A 19,326-nucleotide genomic window follows, 5' to 3' on the forward strand; every position below is an offset into this window, starting at 1 on the left:
AAGCCGGGGGGCCCGGGGCCGCTGCCCTCCAGGATGCCCCGGCATGCGGCAGGGAGGGGACGGCAGCGCTTCCATCCCCATTCTCTCAAAGGCCATCCCTCCGCCGGGTATAAATAGCAGGATTGAGGCCTGGCGTGACACTGGAGTCACTTCTGCCACCACCACCTTGGGTGTCCCCCTCCCCCCCCGCCCCGCCGGACCTCAATGGGGTCATTGTGCGCCGCGGTCCCGCAGGGCACGTCCTGAGCAGCTGCTGGGCCTGACCCCGCCTGCATCCCCCACGCGCCGGGGGCACCGGTGGGGCTCGGGGGTGGCACCGGTGGGGCTCGGGGGTTCCTCCGCGGGGTCCCACGCAGGGAGGAGGCACAAACCCCCCTCTCGCCCTCCCCTCAGCAGGCGAGGGCCAGGCGCGGGTGGGCGATGGCTTCTCGTCTTCCCCGTCCCCACCTGGCCGTGCCGGCCCTGCTGTCCCCTCCCTGCCCGGGCAGCGCCGGCAGCTGCTGTGGGCTAATGACGGGGTGTGCCCGCCCGCCCCGGGCTGCGAGCGGCGCGGGAGGCTCCTGCCACCCAGCAAGACGGGGCCAGCCGGGCGCGGAGCTTTGCTGCCGCAGCCGGCGCGGCCACACCTGTGTGGGCTGAGCGGACCCCGCTCCCACCCGGCACCTGCCCGGCCCAACCAGCTCCTTCGCGTCCCGGCCGCCCGCGGACAGGCCGCTGCAGGCAGGGCCCCCCGGGCCAGGCAGGTGCAGGAGGTAGGAGCACCCGGAGCGCTGGGGGCACGCTGGGGGCCTGGAGGAGCCGGAGCTCCGGGTGCCCGGGAGCTCTGGGGACTGGAGGGGCTGTGAGCCCAGTTGTGCCCAGTGGGATGTCCCCGTCCCTGCTGTCCCCTCCTCGCTTCCCCACATTGTGTCCCCCGTCCGGCTCCACATCCTGTCTTGGCAGATGGGCCGCGGCCCCGACCCCGGGCAGCTGCAGCCCCTGTGTCTCGTGTGCCAGGTAGGGCACCCCAAAGTTGCAGGGTCCTGCCAGGGGGCTGCAAAATGCCTCCCCCCAGTTCCTGCAGGCTCCTGGGGGGGCGTGGGAGGGGCAGCATCTCCTGTGGGTAGGAACCCATCGACAGGGACAGATGTGAAGTGCTGCAGCCGCCTGCGGATGTGAGTGGGTGGGTTCTGGGCAGGGCTGCCTCCCGCGGGCCAGCACCGGCCCAGGTGGCCACGGGCTCCGATGGAGCTGAAGGCTCTTTGGGGAGCCCAAGGTTTAATGAGGGGCTGTCGGACTCTCTCTGATCCTTCCGCCCATTATCTAATCGGAGCAGTGCATTTAAAGGCCACAGTGCAGGTGAGTCACTTCCCCAGCCGGTGCCTCAGTTTCCCCACAGGTCGGGCGCTGGGATGAGCTGAGCCCGGCTCCTCACAGCGTGGCTTGGCGCTGGGGAATGCGGCACAGTGGGTCCGGCCCAGGGCTGGATTCCTCCCTTGGCTCCTTGTGACACACCTGGACCCCGGGCATGGAAACTCCCTTGAGCCCCCTACCTGGGCAGGGGGCCCCCTCCAGCCGGAGAGTCCGGAGTGCTGGGACATCCCGACACCGGCTTGTCTGGAAGTGCTGGGCGGGGGCACCCACACTCCACACACAGCAGCTTGGTGGCACCCGGCCCATGCCAGCGCCACACAGGGTCCAGCTCTTTTCCCTGTCAGGATTTCCTGCTGCTGTTCCCAGAACGGGCCGTGGCCTTGCATCCGTGGGGTGATCCCGCACAGCCATCAGCCGGGAACCCATCAGCACCGGTGCCAGGCACGGGAGAGGCAGCAGCACCAGCGATGCCCCGGTAGCCCCCCCGGTGCTGGGAGGGCCGGGCAGGCGGCTTCATCACCGTAAACAGGAACTGCGGCCGCGGGGGAGCGCGGGGGGCCGGGAAGGGAGGGGGAGCCTGCGCCCATGGCCGGGGTGTGGGAACGTGGGTGTGGGAGCGTGGGCGGGGGTGCAGCACCCACCGGGGCCGAGCGAGCCCGCGGGAGTGTGTGCACACACACGGAGCTCGTGTGCCGGTGTGCGGGGTGAGCATGTGTGGCTGTGCACACGCGTGTGCCCGTTCGGGGTGAAGGCGTTGCACTTGTGTGTGAAGGGACAAGGCCAGGAGGAAGTGCCTCCTCCCATCCCCATCCCGCCCGAGTCGTGGTTTCATGGGGCACATCCTGCCTGCATGGATCCTGTTCTTCCCGGTTTTGGGGGTCAGGGGGTGCTAACCCTGCAGAAGGGCAGGGACAGCACTGGGCCCACACCGGGGCTGTGTCTGCCCCATCCCGTGCTGGGCTGGGGGGGCTGCCATCCCCCCACCGATCCCCCAAGGCGATGGAGGGTGGAGAGGTGCCCGCGGCCCCGCGCTGGCACCGCAATCCCCACCCAGGTGAGGTTCCCGCATTCCTGAGGCGGCTCCGAGGGGAGCCAGGGGCAGGCGCGGGGCGGGAATGCCGCGGCGCTGAGTGTGCGCCCGAGTGTCAGCGAGTGGGGCAGCCCGGCGGGACACCCGCCCCACGGCCCCCTCGCTCTCCCGCCGGGCACCGGGATCCCTGCTGGCATCACCCCCGGCTCTGGGCACGGGCTCGGGATCCATCCCATAAGGTTCTGCCACCCTGTGTGCGGGCATTCCCAGGACTGGGGATGACGCCTCACAGGGCGAGCCCACGGTGAGATCAGAGGGCTGGAGGGTGATGGGATGGGTTGGGACAGGGTGGGATAGGATGGGATGGGATGGGATAGGGTGGGATTGGATACGGTGGAATAGGGAGTTACTTTCCCTCGTGTTTACAAGCCTGGGTCACTCCAGGAACAAGGTTCAGTGTGTATCCAAAGAGGCTCCCGAAATCCTGAGTCCTTCCCCTCCCCAAGGCTGGCAACTTGCTTCAAGCATTTATAATAATAATAATGATAATAACAACAATAATAACACCGTCAACAACAGCTGAGCTGTCAGCTGACTCCTGGAGCCGGGATTTAAAGCAAACCAAGAAATGTGGCAGCGTCTGGGAAACAGCCGCTGGCGCTGAGGAAGGGCTGTGAGGGGCCAGGGGGCACAGGGGGCATGGGAGGTGTGGGGGATCAGGGCTCTGGTGCCTCTTGGTCGCAGCGGGCAGGGTGTCTGTGCCCTGGGTGTCTCTTCTCACCCTGACAGTTTCCCCCTCTGTGTTTCCAGGGCTCCCCAGGCACAGGAGCCAAGTCCTGCCCTATTGGGGGGGCCTCGGCCCCTGGCCTGTGCCCAGGGGAGTGTCCCATTGGTGGGCACAAGCTGGCAGCGTGTGCCCATGGTACTGATGGAACCACCAGGACCTCTCCTGACTGGAATTCTGTGGCTGCCAAAATTGCCACACCAGCACCAGCACACAGCTGGGGGCAGGATGGGGTTCAGGGGGCACCAGGGCTGTGGGGGCAGAGGGACAGAGGACATGGAGCAGGACAGGAGGTGGCCAGGGATGGGGTCCACAGTTCCCCTTGCTCATCCCATCACGACTCCAGGATGAATCAGGGCTGGGGCCTGAAGCTCTGCTTGCCCCCAGCTGAGGGGGCCATGGGCAGGGAGGCGGCGAGGCCAGGGGCTGGGAGCCACTGGGATCGGAGCAGGGACTGGAGTTCAGCGTCCTGAAGGGGCCCGTGAGCTCAGGGAGCCCAGAATAGCCCTGGCCTCACCGTGGCAGCAGGGCCACGGCCCAGCACAGCCAAGTATGGTTTCACACCTGGGCGCTGCTAAATCCAGAGGGATTCGCCATCCTTCCCGGGGCCAGGGCCAGGTGGGTGACAGCCTCTGGTGACTCCCCCCAGCCCCAGCCTCCTGCAAGAGCCGACTCACCCTGGGGTCTGGCCTGAGCCATCCAGCCTGTGCTGGGGTCCCCTTGCTCACCGTGTGCCCAGCCCCCCAAGGGGGGCTGCCTGAGTCACTCCAGGGGTGACTTCATCCCTGGGACTCCCCAGGGCCGAGGCCAGAGTGGTGGGCAGAGCCCCTGGGAGTGTGGGGTGCCTCAGAGCCAGGGCATGGCGAGTGAGGCCAGGCAGGGCCACTGGCTCCGGCTGCATCGGGCTGGCAGCTGGAGTGTCCCCAGGCTGTGACGCCCGGACACTCTGCCAAAGGCCACCAGGACACGTCCCCGAGAGCTGGGAACACACAGAGCCGGTTGTGTGTTTCTAAGGACACGCCTGGGTGTTTACAGCCCCGCCAGCGTCACCGGCACAGGCACCGCCGTCTTGCCCAAGGACATCCGCGCCCGCCACGAGGCCACCCCGAGCCCGGCAGGGTGGGGGGTTCTGGGGGGGGGGGGTTCCGGCGGGGGTCCGTGCCCAGCGTGGTGTCGGGAGGGTGGGATCAGCAGCTCCTTACTCACGGCAGCAGCCGTGGCTCACCTGAGCGCGCCGGGCGACTGAGTCACCACTGCCAGCGTGACTAAGGCTGAGCCGCTCGGCCCCGCGGGGCTCGGGGGACGGGGAGGGGGCGCCGAGACCCCCGGCCCAGCACCGCTCCCACCGCGGCGGTGCCTGGTGGGCCGGGCCGGGCCGGGCGGGCGGGTGGAGGTGCAGTGGTTCGGCTGCACCCTCCTGCCGGGGTGTGCCCCGCATGATCCCGGCCGCTGGCCCCGCGCCCGTGGGAACGCTCCCACTCGCTGCGGCAGCTCCATGCGAGGCCCCAGCTGGGCACCGCGGGCCTGGGAGCCCCTTGGAAGCCACGGGATCGCTCCTCTCCTCAGGCTGAGGGAGGAAAACGATTCCTGTCCCACCTGGGTCCCCCCAGGCTGCAGCCCGGCGTCTTCTGCAGCCGCAAGAGCGAGAAACGCCCCCTCTCCCCTCCTCTCCCCTGCTCTCTCCGCTCCGGAGCCGGCGTCAGCTCTGCCCTAATCCCATGACCCCGCGCCTGCGAGGGGAATGCAGAGACTTGCGATAAAATCCCCCGTTTGCCAAAGTTGTGGAATCAGCCAAGAATTCAGTCCAAAAGGGGGGCGGGGGAGGGGGGGGGGGAAGAGAGAGAAAAGAGAAAAGCTGCTGCTGCCCGGGGCTGGTGGGGGATTTCCCCGAAGAAGGAGGGCTGGGAATTCCCTTCCTTCGAGGGAGAGGACTTCCAAGAACCAGCCTCCAAAAGATTCGGGGCTCCCAGCTGGAGCTGGGGCCGGCAGGACCGTGGGACACAGAGGAGCCAACACCACGGTCCTGCCCCGGCTCTGCCGTGACACCGGGACATGCCCGGAGGCCAGGCCCCGTGGGAAGTGTCCCGGTGGGACCCGGGTAAGCCCCTCTCGTCCGCCCCGTGCTGCCCTCCCGGGTGCGTGAGCCTCCGCGGGGGCTAATCCCAGGGCCCAGGTTAGCTAAGCGGATTGCAGGAGCTGCGTGTGGCCTGCAGCGGGATTTGTGTAGGTATTTGCTCGTCGGATTGTCTCTCCCCGAGCTGCTCAGCTGTGCGGGGTTTGGAGAACGCTCCCTCTGGAGACGCAGGAGCCTCGGATGCCGCGCAGCAATTATGCCCAAGTCTGCCTGTAATCTTTAACGATTTATTCCCAGGGCAACACAATAAACTAAACACACAAAATCCAGGCTGCTGGGAATCCTGGGATCTCCCAGCTTGTGTCTCTGGAGGCTCCAGATACCTTCAACCATACTGAAATCTGCACACACTTCCTAAAGCACCAACTCCTGGAGTCATGGGATCGCCGGAGGAGATGAGCTTCCTCCCAGGAAGGAGATGGAGCCGTGTGAGGAGGGTGGCGACTGGGAAAGGGGCTCTTCAAGGCTGCCAGGATGTGGGGAGATGCCCTGCCCTTGGGGCATGGCTGCTCTGCCAAAGAACCCAAGCGGGCCACACTCCCAGCCACGGGCACAATGTCCCCTTGTCCCTCCCCACAGATCGGGGCTGGGAGCTGGCGGCCAGACCCTGCTCCCTGCGGGAGTAGCTCTGGTGTGACACCTTGTCCCCACCATGGCCCCTCCTGGTGCACAAACCTGAGCTGTGGCGGGGCCAAACCTGCCGCCCTGGCTGTCCTCTCTCCTCGCTGCTCCAGGGCCTCACCCCGCACAGCCAGCTGGGGATGTGGCCCCCCAAGGGGCGGCTTCGCAGGCCCGGGGCTCCACAGCTCCCGGGGAGAACAATGGCGCATCCCTGCCCCGGCCCCTCTCCCAGGGACAACAATGGCAGGAGCCGGAGTCGGAGCCGCCTGAGCTCATCTCCCCCCCGAGAGCCTGGAGGGGGCTGGGGCGGGCGGGGGGCCGCGGGCTGCACCACAAAGGCTCCCTCCCAGCCCAGCTCGGTGCCTTGCACATGAGTGGCCTCGCTCCCACCCAGCCATCTGCACCCACCCCAGGGGAGGCTGGGCGGGAGGGACACAGCGGCAGCATTTTGGGGATTCAGAGAGCCCCCCCCCTTGGCTCCCGGTGCTGCTGCCTTACGGGTCGGGTCTCCCCACTGCAGACCGGCTGCCAGATCCCCCCTCCAGCTGCTTTGTGTCTCGGTGTGCCAGGGCATTGTCTGTGAGGGCGAGACCCGGAGAGGCAGCCCGAGGTCACGAGCATCTTCCCAGCACCCTCCCTGCGTGCACGGGGCACCCGCTGGCCCGGGAGGAAGCAGCTTCTGCGCCATGGCCCCCGGGGCATTGCCCCCCAGACCTGGTGCCCACCAGCCCGTTTCTCCCTTGCTCTAAGAAACCCTGTGGGGCTAAGTCTGTGTCCTTGATGGGAAGTGGGTGGTGGTTGGGCAGAGGGAATCCCTGGGGGAGGAATGGCCCAACCTTGTTATTAGACATCAGAGAGTCTCGATATTAGACATCACTGAGTCTCCACGGGCAGTAGCAGCAGCTTTGACGCTCGGCTCCCAAGGAGAGCTCAACCCATCCGTTCCCTGCCCACGGACTGACTTTGACCCCGGTGACGGGGCACCCGGAGGGGGAGAGGTGTCCGGTCCGTCCCCTCTCCACGGCCCGTGGGGGGCTGGTCGCCCCTGCCCTGCCTGGTGCAGCGGCAGAGCCGGGACCCCGTTAGGGGCTGAGACACCCCCGGTGGGCTGATACCGAGATTAGGGGACGGAGAGTCGGGATCCCGGGAGCAGGATCCGAAACGAGGAGGTAGGGGCTGGGACCCCGGGGGCAGGACTGAGAGCCGGGGACAAGGACCGGGACCCCCCGCGGGAGCAGGTGCGGGTACCGCCGGGGCCGGGGCCGTGGCCGTTGCCGGGGCCGTTGCCGGGGCCAGACCGGTCCCTGCCCCCGCCAGGCTCCACCCCGGGCGGTGCGGGATAAAACTTGGGGCACCTCCCCGGCAGCTCCGCGTCAGGGCTGCGCTCGGACCGGCTGCTGCGCTCAGGAGGTGACACCGCACCGACCACCACCTCCCCCCGGGACGTTTCTGGGGTCTCTCTCCCTCTTCCTGCCACCGGAGGCAGCTGAGCTCCCGCCGCGCCGGGATCCGCGGGGCCGTGTTCGGTGAGTAGAGCCGCGCGGGGCCGGTGGAGGTCCGGGTCGGGCTGCGGGGGGGGGGGGGGGGATCCGCAGACCGGGGCCGCGCTCTCTCGGTTGCTTTCCCCGGAGCGGGAGGGGTGGCCTCGCTTCCCCGGGGCTCCCGGGGAGACTCACGGCAGAGCCCCTCTTCGGTTGTTCGGGAGCTCTGCTTATCCTCAGAGACCCTCCGTGTCCTCGGTCACTTGGAGCCTTGCCTGCCTCCGGGGAACGGGAGCTGGGTCGGTTCTCCTCGCTCCAGCTGTCGGGACCCCGGTGCGCCCGCTCGGCGCCCGCCTCCTCCCGGGGAGCGGCTTCTAACCCCCGAGACCCGGCGTTCCGGGGGGGGCGGCTGCTCGGGCAGGGTCTCTCCGTCCCGGTGGGAGAGCAGCGGCCCCGGGGCGCAGCGCGGCTGGGCCGCCCGGTTGCTCGGTAAGGGCCACCCGGTGTCGCGGTAAGGGCTCCCCGGCGCGCCGCCGGTGCGGCCCCCGCGGCCCCCCCGGGCGCACGAGGCGCGGCGGGGCCGGCAGAGGGCGCCCGCGCTTTGCTGACTCATAGCCCCCCCCGGTGCGGGTGCCGGGACGGGGCCCCGGGGCTGCGGGGTGTCCGTTCCACCCCCCGGGCGGCGGCAGGCGGGGCTGGGGCCGCTGGGGCGGAGGTTCCAGCTGCGAAACTGGGGGGGGCAACAGCGTGCTGGGGGGAGCAGGGGGTTCAACCCCTGATCGGGACAGTTCCCCGTAGCTGTAACGGCGTCACCGGGAGGGTGACCGGGCGGGTGCGTGTGACCGGGCGGGTGTGACCGGCCGCGGGTGACTGTGCGTGTACCCCCCGCCCTTTCCGCCTCTGTGTCCCGGCGTCACTCGGCTCCAGGGGCTCTGGCTCCCGCCCGGCCCCGCGGGCAGTCACCTCCCGCCGCGGCCTCCTCCGGTGCGGGGGCCGCTCACCGCCCCCGCCGCGGCGCTCCGGGCAGCCGCCTGCCCGTGTCCCGCGTTCACCCCTCCGCGGCGCCCGGACCTCGCACGCCAACCCCATCGACTCCCCGGTGAGGGACGGCCCGGCGGGTGCCCAGCAGCGCCGAAGCCCGGCCGGACCCCCAAACCCCCCGCACCCCTTTGTTGTGCGCCGGGATTATGAATGGCTCCAGGCGCGGCGCGAGGGCGCGCGGGGGGCGGGGCCGGGGGCGGGGCCACCCGGCAGCGTGGGCGGGAGGAATCCGGCCGGACCGCCCCGCCCACCGGGCCACGTGGGGAGCCTGCGCCCGCCTCCCATTGGCCGGCACCGCGGATGTCTGGGCGCTCGGCGCCCTCCCATTGGCCGCGGCCGCCGGAGGAGCCGGAGTGAATGAGGGCGAGGCCCCGCCCGCGGGACGTTGCTACATTGTAACTTCCCTCCCCCCCCCCGGTGCTCCCACGGCAGCGCGAGCGGCGGCCGGTTCGGCGGGTCCGGCCCCAGAGAAGGGGGAGCGAGCGGCCTCCCCGCCCCTCGCCGCGGCCTCGGGCCTCACCCCGCCCCCAGACACCCCGCACCGAGAGCACAGAGCGGCGGCGAGGAGAAAGAAAGGAGGCGGCAGGCAGGGGCAGGCAGCGCCGCTTCCACCGCCCCCCTTTCCCGCGGCAGCCACCGGAGCGGGGCGAGAACGGGAGATTTTATATTTTTTATTTTTATATATATATATTTTATTTTTCTCCGCCCGGGCCGCGGAGGGCACGGCCGGTGCAGCCCTGCTTGGGGACCCCCCTCCTAGCCGCCCCCCGCCTCCTCCCGGCCCCCGCCCGAGGCCTCGCCGCGCAGCCGGAGCTCCCGTGGGTCCCGCCGGGCGTGTGGCGGAGCGGGGCCCGCTCCCTCCTTTGTCCGCTCCCGCCGCCCCCCCCGCCGCGTCCCGCCGTCGCCCCCCGACACCGACCGCCGCTGCCCCCGCAGGTCGGCGGATGGACCCGCAGCCCGGCGCCAGGAGCTGCAGCCGCGGGGCTCCCGCCTGCGAGGTGGGGCCGCCCGAGCCCCCCATGAACCTCTACATCCACACCACCACCGGCACCCGCTATGAGCTCTCGGTGCCCGCCGAGGAGACGGTGGAGGGGCTGAAGCGGCGGCTGTCCCAGCGCCTCAAGGTGCCCAAGGAGCGGCTGGCGCTGCTGCACAAAGAGAGGTACGGCACAGCTCGGTACGGGGGGGGGGGGTCTGCGCGGCTCGGGAGGCCGGGGGTCCCCAGCCCGCGACAGCGGGGCTGGGCGCGGGGGCGGCCCCCTCGCACCGGGCTCGGCACTGCACAAAGACTCCCGCCCCCTCCCCCTTCTCGGCCCCATTCCTGTGCGGGGCGGGGGGGGGGGGGGCAGCCCGGGGGGCCGCGGCGGGGGCGAGCGGGGGCCGGGCCGGAGGGAGGGAAGGAGGGAGGGGGGGCTCCGGGGCGGAGGGAGGGAGGGGGGCGCCGGGCCGGGCCGGGAGCGCGGCCGCCGCCCCCTCGCCCGGCCCTGCCGGGGCTCCTTTGTGGGCGGCGGGGCCCGGCCGTGCCCCGGCCCTTTGTTCTGGGCTCAGCCCCGGCGGCGGCGCGGCCCGGCCCCCCCTGAGCCCCCAGCGCCGGGGGCGGCGGGGGGGGCCTTTGTCTGCCGGGGGCCCGGGCCGAGGGGCTGCGCACCCCCCGCGTGGAGCGGGGCCCGCGTGGGGCCGGGCTGGGAGTAACTTGGAGAGTCTTTCCCGGCTCAGGGAGGAAGGTGGGGGACACATGGGGACACCACATCCATCTGCCGGCACCCACGGGGTTGGGGGAGCACGTTCCCAGTGCTGCCTCCTCCACCTACGCTGGTCCCAACTTCTCTCTACCCGCCCCCCCAGTGGGCAGGTTTCCTGTGCCACGAACCCCGTGCTCCCAACCTCCCCCCCCCCCAAGCTCAGCTCCTCTCTGGCCCCCTCAGCCCTGCCCCGTGCCCAGGGCAGGGGTGACCCACACCGTGAGTTCCCCCGGGGAGCAGCTGAGGTGCCAGGGTCCCCTCCTGCCTGTCAAGGCTTGGAATTTCTTGGGGTAGGGATGCTTGGGGGGGGATGTTGGTCTCCTGGGAGCAGCCAGACTTGCAGCTGGTGTCCCCCCACCTCGTGTGTACCCTCTGGGGTGGCTGCCCGACCCGCACTGACCCCGCTTTTGGCATCTCCCCCTGCAGCCGCCTCAGCTCTGGCAAACTGCAGGACCTGGGGGTCGTGGAAGGTAGCAAGCTGACACTGGTGCCCACCGTGGAGGCCGGCTTGATGGTGAGTGGCCTTTTCCTGCTGCTCCCTCCATCCCTCCCACTCGTCCCTGTCTATTATTAAAGCCCCGGGCAAGGATGAGGATGTGATGTGCTGGCAGCCCCGCGGCTCTGCTGCCCCTGCTCTCGCTGCCTCCTCAGTGCTGGGTTGGGCACGGCAGCAGGTTTAGTATTTCACTCCTTTCTCAGGGCTTGTGTAGAAATAGTGGAAGTGACATGTCATCCCTCCCTCCTGCTGCGGACGCCCCCTCCTTCGCTGCATTTGTAACGTTAATCCCCCCCCCCTCCTCCTTTTTTTTCCAGTCCCAGGCGTCCAGACCAGAACAGTCGGTGATGCAAGCTCTGGAAAGCTTAACTGAAACTCAGGTGAGGGGCTGGATGCCGGGGCAGGATGGAGACAAAGGCGGGGGGCGGGTGGGGGAAGGACAGCTGCGGCCTCACTTTGCTTCTCCTCCCAAAAGCTTTGGCGTTGGTGCCTCGCTGAGGTTTCACCTTCAGCAGGGCTGGGAGCGCTGAGGGTGGTGCCCGGGGCGGGCACCGTCACCCTGTGCTGCTCTGGGCTCAGGGAGGTCCCACGCCGCAGCCTCACAGCCCAAACAAGCCGGGAGCCGGGGAGGTGAAGTGACTCACTCAAGGTCACGCCGCAGGTCGGTGGCAGAGCAGGGCGGCTCAGGGCCCTGCCCGGGGGTGTGGGGCTGCAGCCCCCCCCCAGCTTCCTACCCCGGGGTGCAGGGACAGGGCTGCCCATCTGCCCCACAGCCGTGATGGGTGTTGAGGGAACTGGGGGCTCGTGGGGCTGCAGAGCCCGGCTTCCCCCCAGCACCCAAAGAGCTCTTCCCCCTTTCCTTGGAGCCGTCCTTGGGGGGTGCAGATTGCCCGTGCTGGGGTGTTCTGGCCCTCTCCTTGTCCCTTGCTCGGTGGCCTTGTGCTGGGAGGCCATGCGCCAAGGAAGGGGCGCGGAGGGGGCCAAGTGGGCGGCGTTGGTGGGGCTGTGGTTGAATCGCTGTGGAGTTGTTGGCAGGGTGGGAGGTGGGCGGGTGGGGAGTCCTTACTGCTGGGGGGTCTCAGCTGCGGGGCGGAAGCGTTCCCAGGGTGGGAGAGACGTGGGTGAGCCGTGGGTGCGCACGCAGCCGCCAGCTCCTGCCGCGAAGGTGGAATTTACCCCCAGCCGTGCAGGCCCCGCTCCTTTGTTTTCCGTCTCTGTTACTGCTGTGAAACTCTTTCCTTCCTTTTTCTGGCCGGTGCTGCAGCTTCGGGTTTTTAAGGGTTGGGTTTTTGGGGGTTTTTATAACGTGCCTTGCTGAATTCTGGGAAGGGGCTGAGCCCCATGAGGTGCCAGGGCTCAGAGAGGGGGCTGGTGGGGGCACAGCTGTGCCTCCTGTGGGGATGTGGCCAGGCTGCCCTGCCCGCAGGGACTGACCCGCAGTGCCCTTGGCTGCCTGGGGTGACCTTGACTTTTGGGAGCTGGTTTAACCCCGTAGGGGCCAGCAGGGTGAGCTTGGACTGGAGCCCTGTGCCAGAGGCTGCTGGGGTGCCATGGAGGGCTTGCAGGGTGCTGCCCATCCCAGCTGGGGTGCAGAGCTGTGAGAGAGGGCAGCCTGGCCCGAGGGTCATCGTGCACGTCCTGGCCTCAGGGCTGCAGATATTTCTGATGGGGCTGCGCAGCTCTGCTCTGGTGTGGGATGGACTGGGGAGCCAGGAGCCCGTGCAGCTCAGGGTACCCCCCTGCACAGGGCTGTGGCTCCCCCACACCGAGCACAGCGGACGGAGGAGGGTGGGTGGGCTACGGTCTGGCGCTGGCTGTGGGAAGCGGCACCGCACCTCCCTGCCCACCGCAGGTTCCTCCGGTTGGTGATTCAGGAAGCCAAGGCTGAGCAGGAGGAACCGCCAGCACCTGGGGGGCGGCGGGGGGGGCAGGAAACCACTCCTCCCATTCATGCTTTGCTGGGCTCTGCCTGCGTCACGCAGCCTCCGGAGCACAGGGAGAGCTGAGCCGCTTCCTCTGGGGGCGGCGGGGGGGGGGCCGGGGCGCTGCCACCCCCTCCCCAGCCTTTGGGGAAGTGGCTGCCGGGCACGGGGGCTTCCTGGAAATGCTCCTGCACTTCCTTCCTCCCCGCATGGCTGCCCCCGCTTTCCAGGGATGGCAGGCGTTCAGTCCCACTGGCTCGGCTCTTCCTTCCCCCAGTCCCTCTGCCCAGCAGTGGTGAGGGGGGGGAGCAGAGGAGGGGGATGACACATCCTGCTCTTCCAGGGCTGCGGGAATGTGGCCGGGGGGCTCTGGCCCTCTGCTCCCGTTGGCACAGACAAACCCCTAGGCACCGACACAGGTGGCTGGATGGGGGGCCCAGCTGTGCCCAGCTGGAGACCCTGCAGGGGCTGGGGAGGGGGGACATTTCCTGCTCCCCCTCCTCATCCTTGGCCTGGCTTTGCCTTTGCCATCTGGATCTCCCAGGATGGTTTCCTCGTGCCTGTTTGGGGGTGCTGCCTTCCCCATGCGGGGCAGGGGCTCACCGGGGGCAGCTCCCGCTCTCTGCCAGCCCGGAGTTGGGAGCCCGGGGGTGTCTGGGGCTGGGGGCCGGGGTGACGCGGGGCCAGGCGTCGGAGCGAGGCGGGAATGCGGCGTTCTCTGAGTCATCGGCGTTTCTGAGAAGCAGCTGGGAGACACTTGCCCCATCCCTGCGGGCCCCGAGGCCGGTACAGTGCAGCCGAGCCCCCCAGGGCTTGGCAAGGTCCCAGGGGACCCGTGAATGCGGGGACTTTGGGGGGCTCAGTGGCCCCAGCCCCCTCGGCGAGGCTGTCCCAGCCCCCGCGGCGGAGCCGGCTGGGAGGGACGGGGTCCTCCCGGCGTGGGCGGCCGAGCGGGCGGCTGGGTGGGACGTGTTTGCATTGGAGCGGGCTGGTTTCGCCGGGGGGGGGGAAGGTTGGCAGCGGCGTGGGGGCGGGTGCTGGGAGCCCCGGAGCTGGGGCGCCGCGGGGACCGGGCCGGCTCCGTGCCACGGCCCTACCCCGGGGGTGCTGCCGGGGGCCATGGGACCCCCGCGCCTGGGGATGGAGGGAGGGGTTTTGGTGCTGCTGGGCAGCGCCGGCAGCACGGGCCTGGCTGGGTTGGGGTGCTCTGGTTTCTCCCAGCGCTGGCGAGGGGTCAGGCAGGGCAGGGGTGAGTCAGAGGGAGCGGGAGGCGGCCGCGGGCCCGGCTGACGTCAGGGGGCCCCGGGAGGTGCTCGGGGCTCCCCCGGGCACACCTGGGTGCAGAACTGGGGCTGGAATGCAGCTGTGGGGCTGTGAAAGACCCCGCTCAGGAGCCCAGTGGGAGCGGGACCCAGCTGGGTCATGCATTGGTGAACGGTGTGTGGACCTGGTGTTGGGGTCCGTGGTGTCCCCGTGTGAAATGTATCCCCTGGAGTGGCTCAGAGAGCAGCAGCAGGGCTGGGGTGGCCCAGCAGCCGTGTGGGGGTTCCATGCAGGGACCCGAGGTGGCCAGAACTGGGATGCGGCCAAGCAGTGGGAATGGGGCTGTGCCAGCCTGGCTTGAAGCCATCCAGGCTGCTATGGGAAGGGAAACTGAGGCAAAGCCGGGGGCTGGGGTGACGCTTTCCCGCGGCCAGGCGCTCTGTGCACGCACACGCGTGTGCACACGCGTGCCCATGTGCACGCCCGCCGTCCTCTCCCGCCCCCTCGCCCCGTAACCTCCGTGTCCAGAGCTGCAGCGTCTCCTTCCTGCCCACCCCTTCCTCTGCAGCCTCCGCCTGACACGCTCGGGGCTTTGCTGCTGGTATTTTTAAAGCTGCTTTTCCCACGGCTTCTCAGAACCGGCCTCCGCGGCAGCAGGGCGTGGGGGAGCGGGGCCAGGGCTGGGGGGGCCCGGGGGGAACCCCGCTCTGCGGTGCTGGGGATGGGGGGGTGCTGGGTCTCCTGGGGCACCCCTCGATGGCTGCACCCCAAACGTGCTGTGGGGTGTGGGTGGTTGGTATCAGGAGCTGCACGTGACAGGCTGGGAAAGCCGGGCCCCACATGCCCTGGAATAGTGAGGGGGGTGGAAGGGGGGGATCATCCCCATTAACCCATCTGGGCTGGTAGGGGTGAGGGGCACAGCCCCCCCTGCAGCACACACGAGGGCAAGGGGGGCTCAGGGGGCTCATGGCTACCCCAGCCCCCCATAGAACATGGAGCGGTGCTTGGGGGGCTCCCGTGTTCCCTGGCACAGCTGCCAAGTGATTTATGCGTCTGAGCAGGGGGGCTGAGGGGTGTGAGCTGGGGGGTGGCAGGTGTTGGGCATTGGGGGCCCCCCACAGCTGCAGCCTGGGCAGGGTCAGGCCCTGGCTCTTGTCTCCGCACTGCAGCTGCTCCATCACCTGCCGGAGCTGGAGCCTCCAGGCTGGGCAGGGCCTGTCCCCCACCCCCAGCTGCCCTGAGGGGGGGGAGGAGGGCAGGTGGGCTGCACTGCCTGAGTCACAGTGGTGGGCATGAAGGGACCCGGCATGTCCTCACCTGCCCCCTCCTCTTCCCCCTGTGCCAGCAGGGGCACCCCCTTGTGCTCGGAGGGGGGACACCCCTCCCGCTGGCCCTGGGCTGGCCGGAGCAGCAGCGCTGGCTCTGGGCAGTCCCAGCTGTGGCCCCTGCCTGTCCTTGTCCACCGGGATCAGCGCTGGGGAGGGGCCAGGCCACTCAGTGGTGGGGAATAAAGGGCAGGAAGGGCAGAAGGAAGAAAAATACCCCCTGGCACTGTCAGCTGACAGAGCTGGCACCGGGCTGGGGTCACATGGGGACGGCAGCCGGGCTCGCCTGCCAGCCTGGCATGGGCGAGGGCCTGGAAAGGGCTGTGGGAGTGGGGTCACCCCTTCTCTGCCCCAGTGACCCATCCCTGTGCCCATGGCAAACCTGTGGGGGCAACCACTGTCCCCAGCTTGGCACCAGGGGGGCAACCCCCGCCCCCCTGCTCGTGCCATGGCTGATGAGGGTCCCTTCTTTCTCTCCCCAGGTCAACGACTTCTTGTCAGGCCGGTCCCCGCTGACCCTGGCCCTGCGTGTGGGTGACCACATGATGTTCGTGCAGCTGCAGCTGGCGGCTCAGCAGAGCACCGGGCAGCTCCAGCACCGGCACCTCATCGCCAGCCGCGGCGAGGCGGGGGCCAGCGCCAGCCCCCACTGCCGGACGCTGCACGGTGCCAGCGGCTCAGGCTTTGCCCGCATCCCCGTGGTGCCCACGTGCCAGCAGAGCCCGGCCCCCAGCCCCGCGCCCGCCGCGCCGGCCCCCCCCATGTACTGTAACGCCCCTCACGCCGCTCCCGTCACCGCTGGGATGTTCCGGTCGCACGGGGCCAGCACGCAGACGGTGAACAGCAGCGTGGTCTCCTCCTGCTCAGAGGTGAGTCTGGGGGTGTCCTGGGACACTGGGACCCTTGCTTTGGGAAAGGGGAGTGAAGCCGTGCACTTCCCAGCCTGGCTGTGGCAATGCCCGGCCCTGCCTCAGTTCTCTTGTGTGTGGAAATGGGTTGTCCCCAGTCTGGTCTCCAGAATGTCCCCAGGTCCCAGGGAGGGGCTCAAGGACAGGGTGTAACCCAGGCTCTTACCCTGCCTGTCCTCACACCCTGTCTGTCCCCATGGGTGGGCAGGAGCTGCTGCTGTTGCTTCTCTTTTCCCCTCACATGGCACAGCAGGGCAGGGGGGCTGTTGGGACCCCCAGGGTGGTTCCTTGCATGCCACAATAACTGGGACTGGTGCCTGCTGCACCTGCTCTGTCTGGGCTCTCCTGACCTGGTTCTTCATGGGGAGGCAGGAGCAGGGCTGTGTGCCCCACCAGACCCCTACCCCGAGGCTGATCCTGTGTTTTCCCCATCCCAGGTGGACTGTGGCTCCCGCAGCAGCAGCTCCCCAGGCAGCAGTCCAGCCCCCTCAGCCCGATCCCGCAAGCCCGGGGCGGTCATCGAGAGCTTCGTCAACCACGCGCCTGGGGTCTTCTCAGGGACCTTCTCCGGTACGTGCTGCTGAGCTCCCCAGGGGCTCTGGGGCTGGGGGGATGTTGGGGGCGATGGGATCTTGGGGGGCTGCTCATCTCACACCCACCTCTCCCCTTTCCCCCCCCCAGGCACTTTGCACCCCAACTGCCAGGACAGCAGCGGGCGGCCGCGGCGGGACATCGGCACCATCCTGCAGATCCTCAACGACCTCCTCAGCGCCACGCGACACTACCAGGGCATGCCCCAGTCCCTGACGCAGCTCCGCTGCCAGACGCAGTTCTCCTCCTCTTCCTCCTCCTCTTCCTCCTCCTCCTCGCCGCCTGCCTCCCCGGACCTCGCCACCAAAACTACCTCAGAGCCGCTGCCAGCGGCCGCCGCCCCCACCCTGCACCCCGTAGTCCAGTGCCAAAGCCAGATCCGGATGTGCAAGCCCAGTGGTGAGTCTGGCTGCCCCCAAGGCAGAGTCGGGGTTTGGGCTCGGCGCCTCTTGGGGGTCCCTGGTTCGTGGCCAAGATGAGCAGAGAGGGGCTGGGTACTGGATGATTGACAGGTGTTAGTCAAGGCGGTGGCACGTTTGGGGACAACCAGCACCCTTGGGGACCTGGGAGGTCCCCCTCCCACCTTGCATTGCCATCTCTGCCCAACCCTGTAGGGACAGTGTCCCGGTGTGGGTGGGGGTGTGGGGGAGTGGCAGGTGGCTGCGGTGTCCGTGCTCCCCCGGGAGCTCAGGGCCTGTCCCTGCTGTGTGGGCAGAGGTTTTGGGGTCACCCAGACCCGGGCTCCCCCTTTCCAAACCCGTCTCCCCAGACTGGGGGTGAGGGTGGGCCTGGCTGGGGGGCCTGTCTGGGGCATGGTGGTGACTCCCCTGGCGTTTTTGGGTGCACACCTGTGAGCCCTGGGGCCGGAAGGTGCCGCAGGCGCCTGCCCTGGATCCCCTGTGATTTGCTTAGAGGAAAGAAGTGAAACCACCAGTGCTGGCCCGTCCCCCTCAAGGTTCACTCTTCCTTCTCTCCTGGCCAGGAGTAGTCCAGGTCCCCACAGGGGATGGCTCTGTGCTGGCTCCAGCCCCTGGTGACATGGCTGGGTCTTCCAGGTCTGCCCCCAGCTCTGCTCTGTCCTGGGACCCCTCCCTCTCCATCCAGGGAGATGGAGGAGGTGCTGTGGTGGGGACCCAGAACCCCAAAAAAGGGCTGTAGGCCACTGGGGACCAGCCAGGTGCTGTGGTGGACACCCTGTTTTTGGGATGTCCAAGGGACTGTGCCATGGGGGACTCCGTGACCCCCCCAGGATATGAGTCAGGCCACCCTCCCGTAACCCCCTCACCCTTTTCCTATGGCAGGGCACCTGCTACAGGGGTGTCCATGTGCCTGTGCCATGGGGGGCTACCTGGTGGACTGTGTCCCCCCAGCCATGGATCAGGGAACCATGACCCCTCCTTCTCCATTGCAGGGGACAACCCTGCCTGTTACAGGGATGTCCACATGTCCGTGCCCCGCGGGGCTGCCTGGCGGCTGGCGTGTCCCCCCCATGGCATTGCACGGCAGCCCCTCGTGACCCCTTTTCCCCTTTTCCCTTGCAGGGGACCGGCTGCGGCAGACGGAGAACCGGGCGACGCGCTGCAAGGTGGAGCGGCTGCAGCTGCTGCTGCAGCAGAAGCGGCTGCGGCGGAAGGCGCGGAGGGATGCGAGGGCTCCGTACCACTGGGTGCCCAACCGCAAGGCCGGGCGCACCAACAGCAACAGCAGCGTCTCCAGCGAGGGCAGCCTGGACCTGGACTTCGAGGACTCGGTCTGGAAGCCGGAGGTCAAGGCCGAGATGAAATCCGAGTTTGTCGTAGCATAGAGAGCCGGGGCCCCGGGGGACTGTGCCGGGGGGTTCCGCTCGCTGCCCCCGCTGCGGGGGGGCAGTGCCGGTGTCACGGGCCGGGCTCCTCGAGTTTTGCCATCTCCTGCGACCAGACGCCGTGGGCCGACCCGCGTGTCGGGGGGAGCCCCCCACCCCCTGCTCGGTGGGGTTTGGGGCGATGTGGGGGGAGCAGCAGGAGCCGCCCCCTCCCTGCAGCCTCCCCAGCTGGGGGGTCCCAGCACCAGGGGGGCACCCTGGGGCGTATCGAAGCTGCTGCTTTGCTGTGAAGAGGGGCACAGCGGGGTGGGCTCTGGCCCCACCTTGTGCCACCCCACCGGTGCAGGCAGGAGGAGATGAAGTCTCTCTCGGAGGTGCTGGAGCCCCCCCGATTTGGGGGCCGTTTGTTTTCCTTCCCTTCTATATGTAGCATTGCTCGGCTGCGGGGCTGGGCCCCCCCGGGTGGCCGGGGGGACACGTGTGCCTGGGCCCCACTGCCGCAGCCCGGGGAGGGGGGACGGGGGTGGGGGGGGCTTTGTTTTGTGGGGGGAGGGGGGTGTTAATTTTGTTTGGGGAGGGAGAAGCCAAGGCGCCTTCCCTCCGCGGCCGAGCCCAACTTCCGAGTCGCTGGACTCCTTCCCGCCCGCCGCTTGGGTGGTTGGATTTTTTCTTTTTTAACTTAAAAAAAAAAAAAAGGAGAAGAAAAAAAAAAAAGAAAAAAATCCCTGAATAAATAACCCCAAACTCGGTCCCGGCCACGGGGCCGGTATTTATAGACATTAATGACCCGACTGAGCCAATACTGACATAGTCTTCATAGGCCGTAGGATC

General features: G+C 68.8%; 1 protein-coding gene across 2 annotated transcripts; it reads left to right on the plus strand.

Moving 5' to 3' along the window:
• Window positions 1-7,256: 7,256 nt before the first annotated feature.
• On the plus strand, window positions 7,257-18,999 carry MIDN (midnolin). Of its 2 annotated transcripts, XM_082297802.1 has the most exons (8): window positions 7,257-7,448; window positions 9,381-9,606; window positions 10,613-10,700; window positions 11,000-11,062; window positions 15,675-16,061; window positions 16,538-16,670; window positions 16,782-17,090; window positions 18,233-18,999. In XM_082297802.1, the coding sequence occupies exons 2-8, from the start codon at window positions 9,389-9,391 to the stop codon at window positions 18,493-18,495; spliced, it is 1,461 nt and encodes a 486-aa protein (XP_082153928.1). In that variant the 5' UTR covers window positions 7,257-7,448; window positions 9,381-9,388; the 3' UTR covers window positions 18,496-18,999. The 2 variants fall into 2 exon arrangements, with proteins under 2 accessions (XP_082153928.1, XP_082153927.1); XM_082297801.1 differs by lacking the exon at window positions 7,257-7,448 and having other exon boundaries at window positions 8,356-9,606.
• Window positions 19,000-19,326: the final 327 nt, after the last annotated feature.

This window comes from Coloeus monedula, assembly GCF_965178545.1.
Source record: "Coloeus monedula genome assembly, chromosome: 27".
Lineage (NCBI taxonomy): Eukaryota > Metazoa > Chordata > Aves > Passeriformes > Corvidae > Coloeus > Coloeus monedula.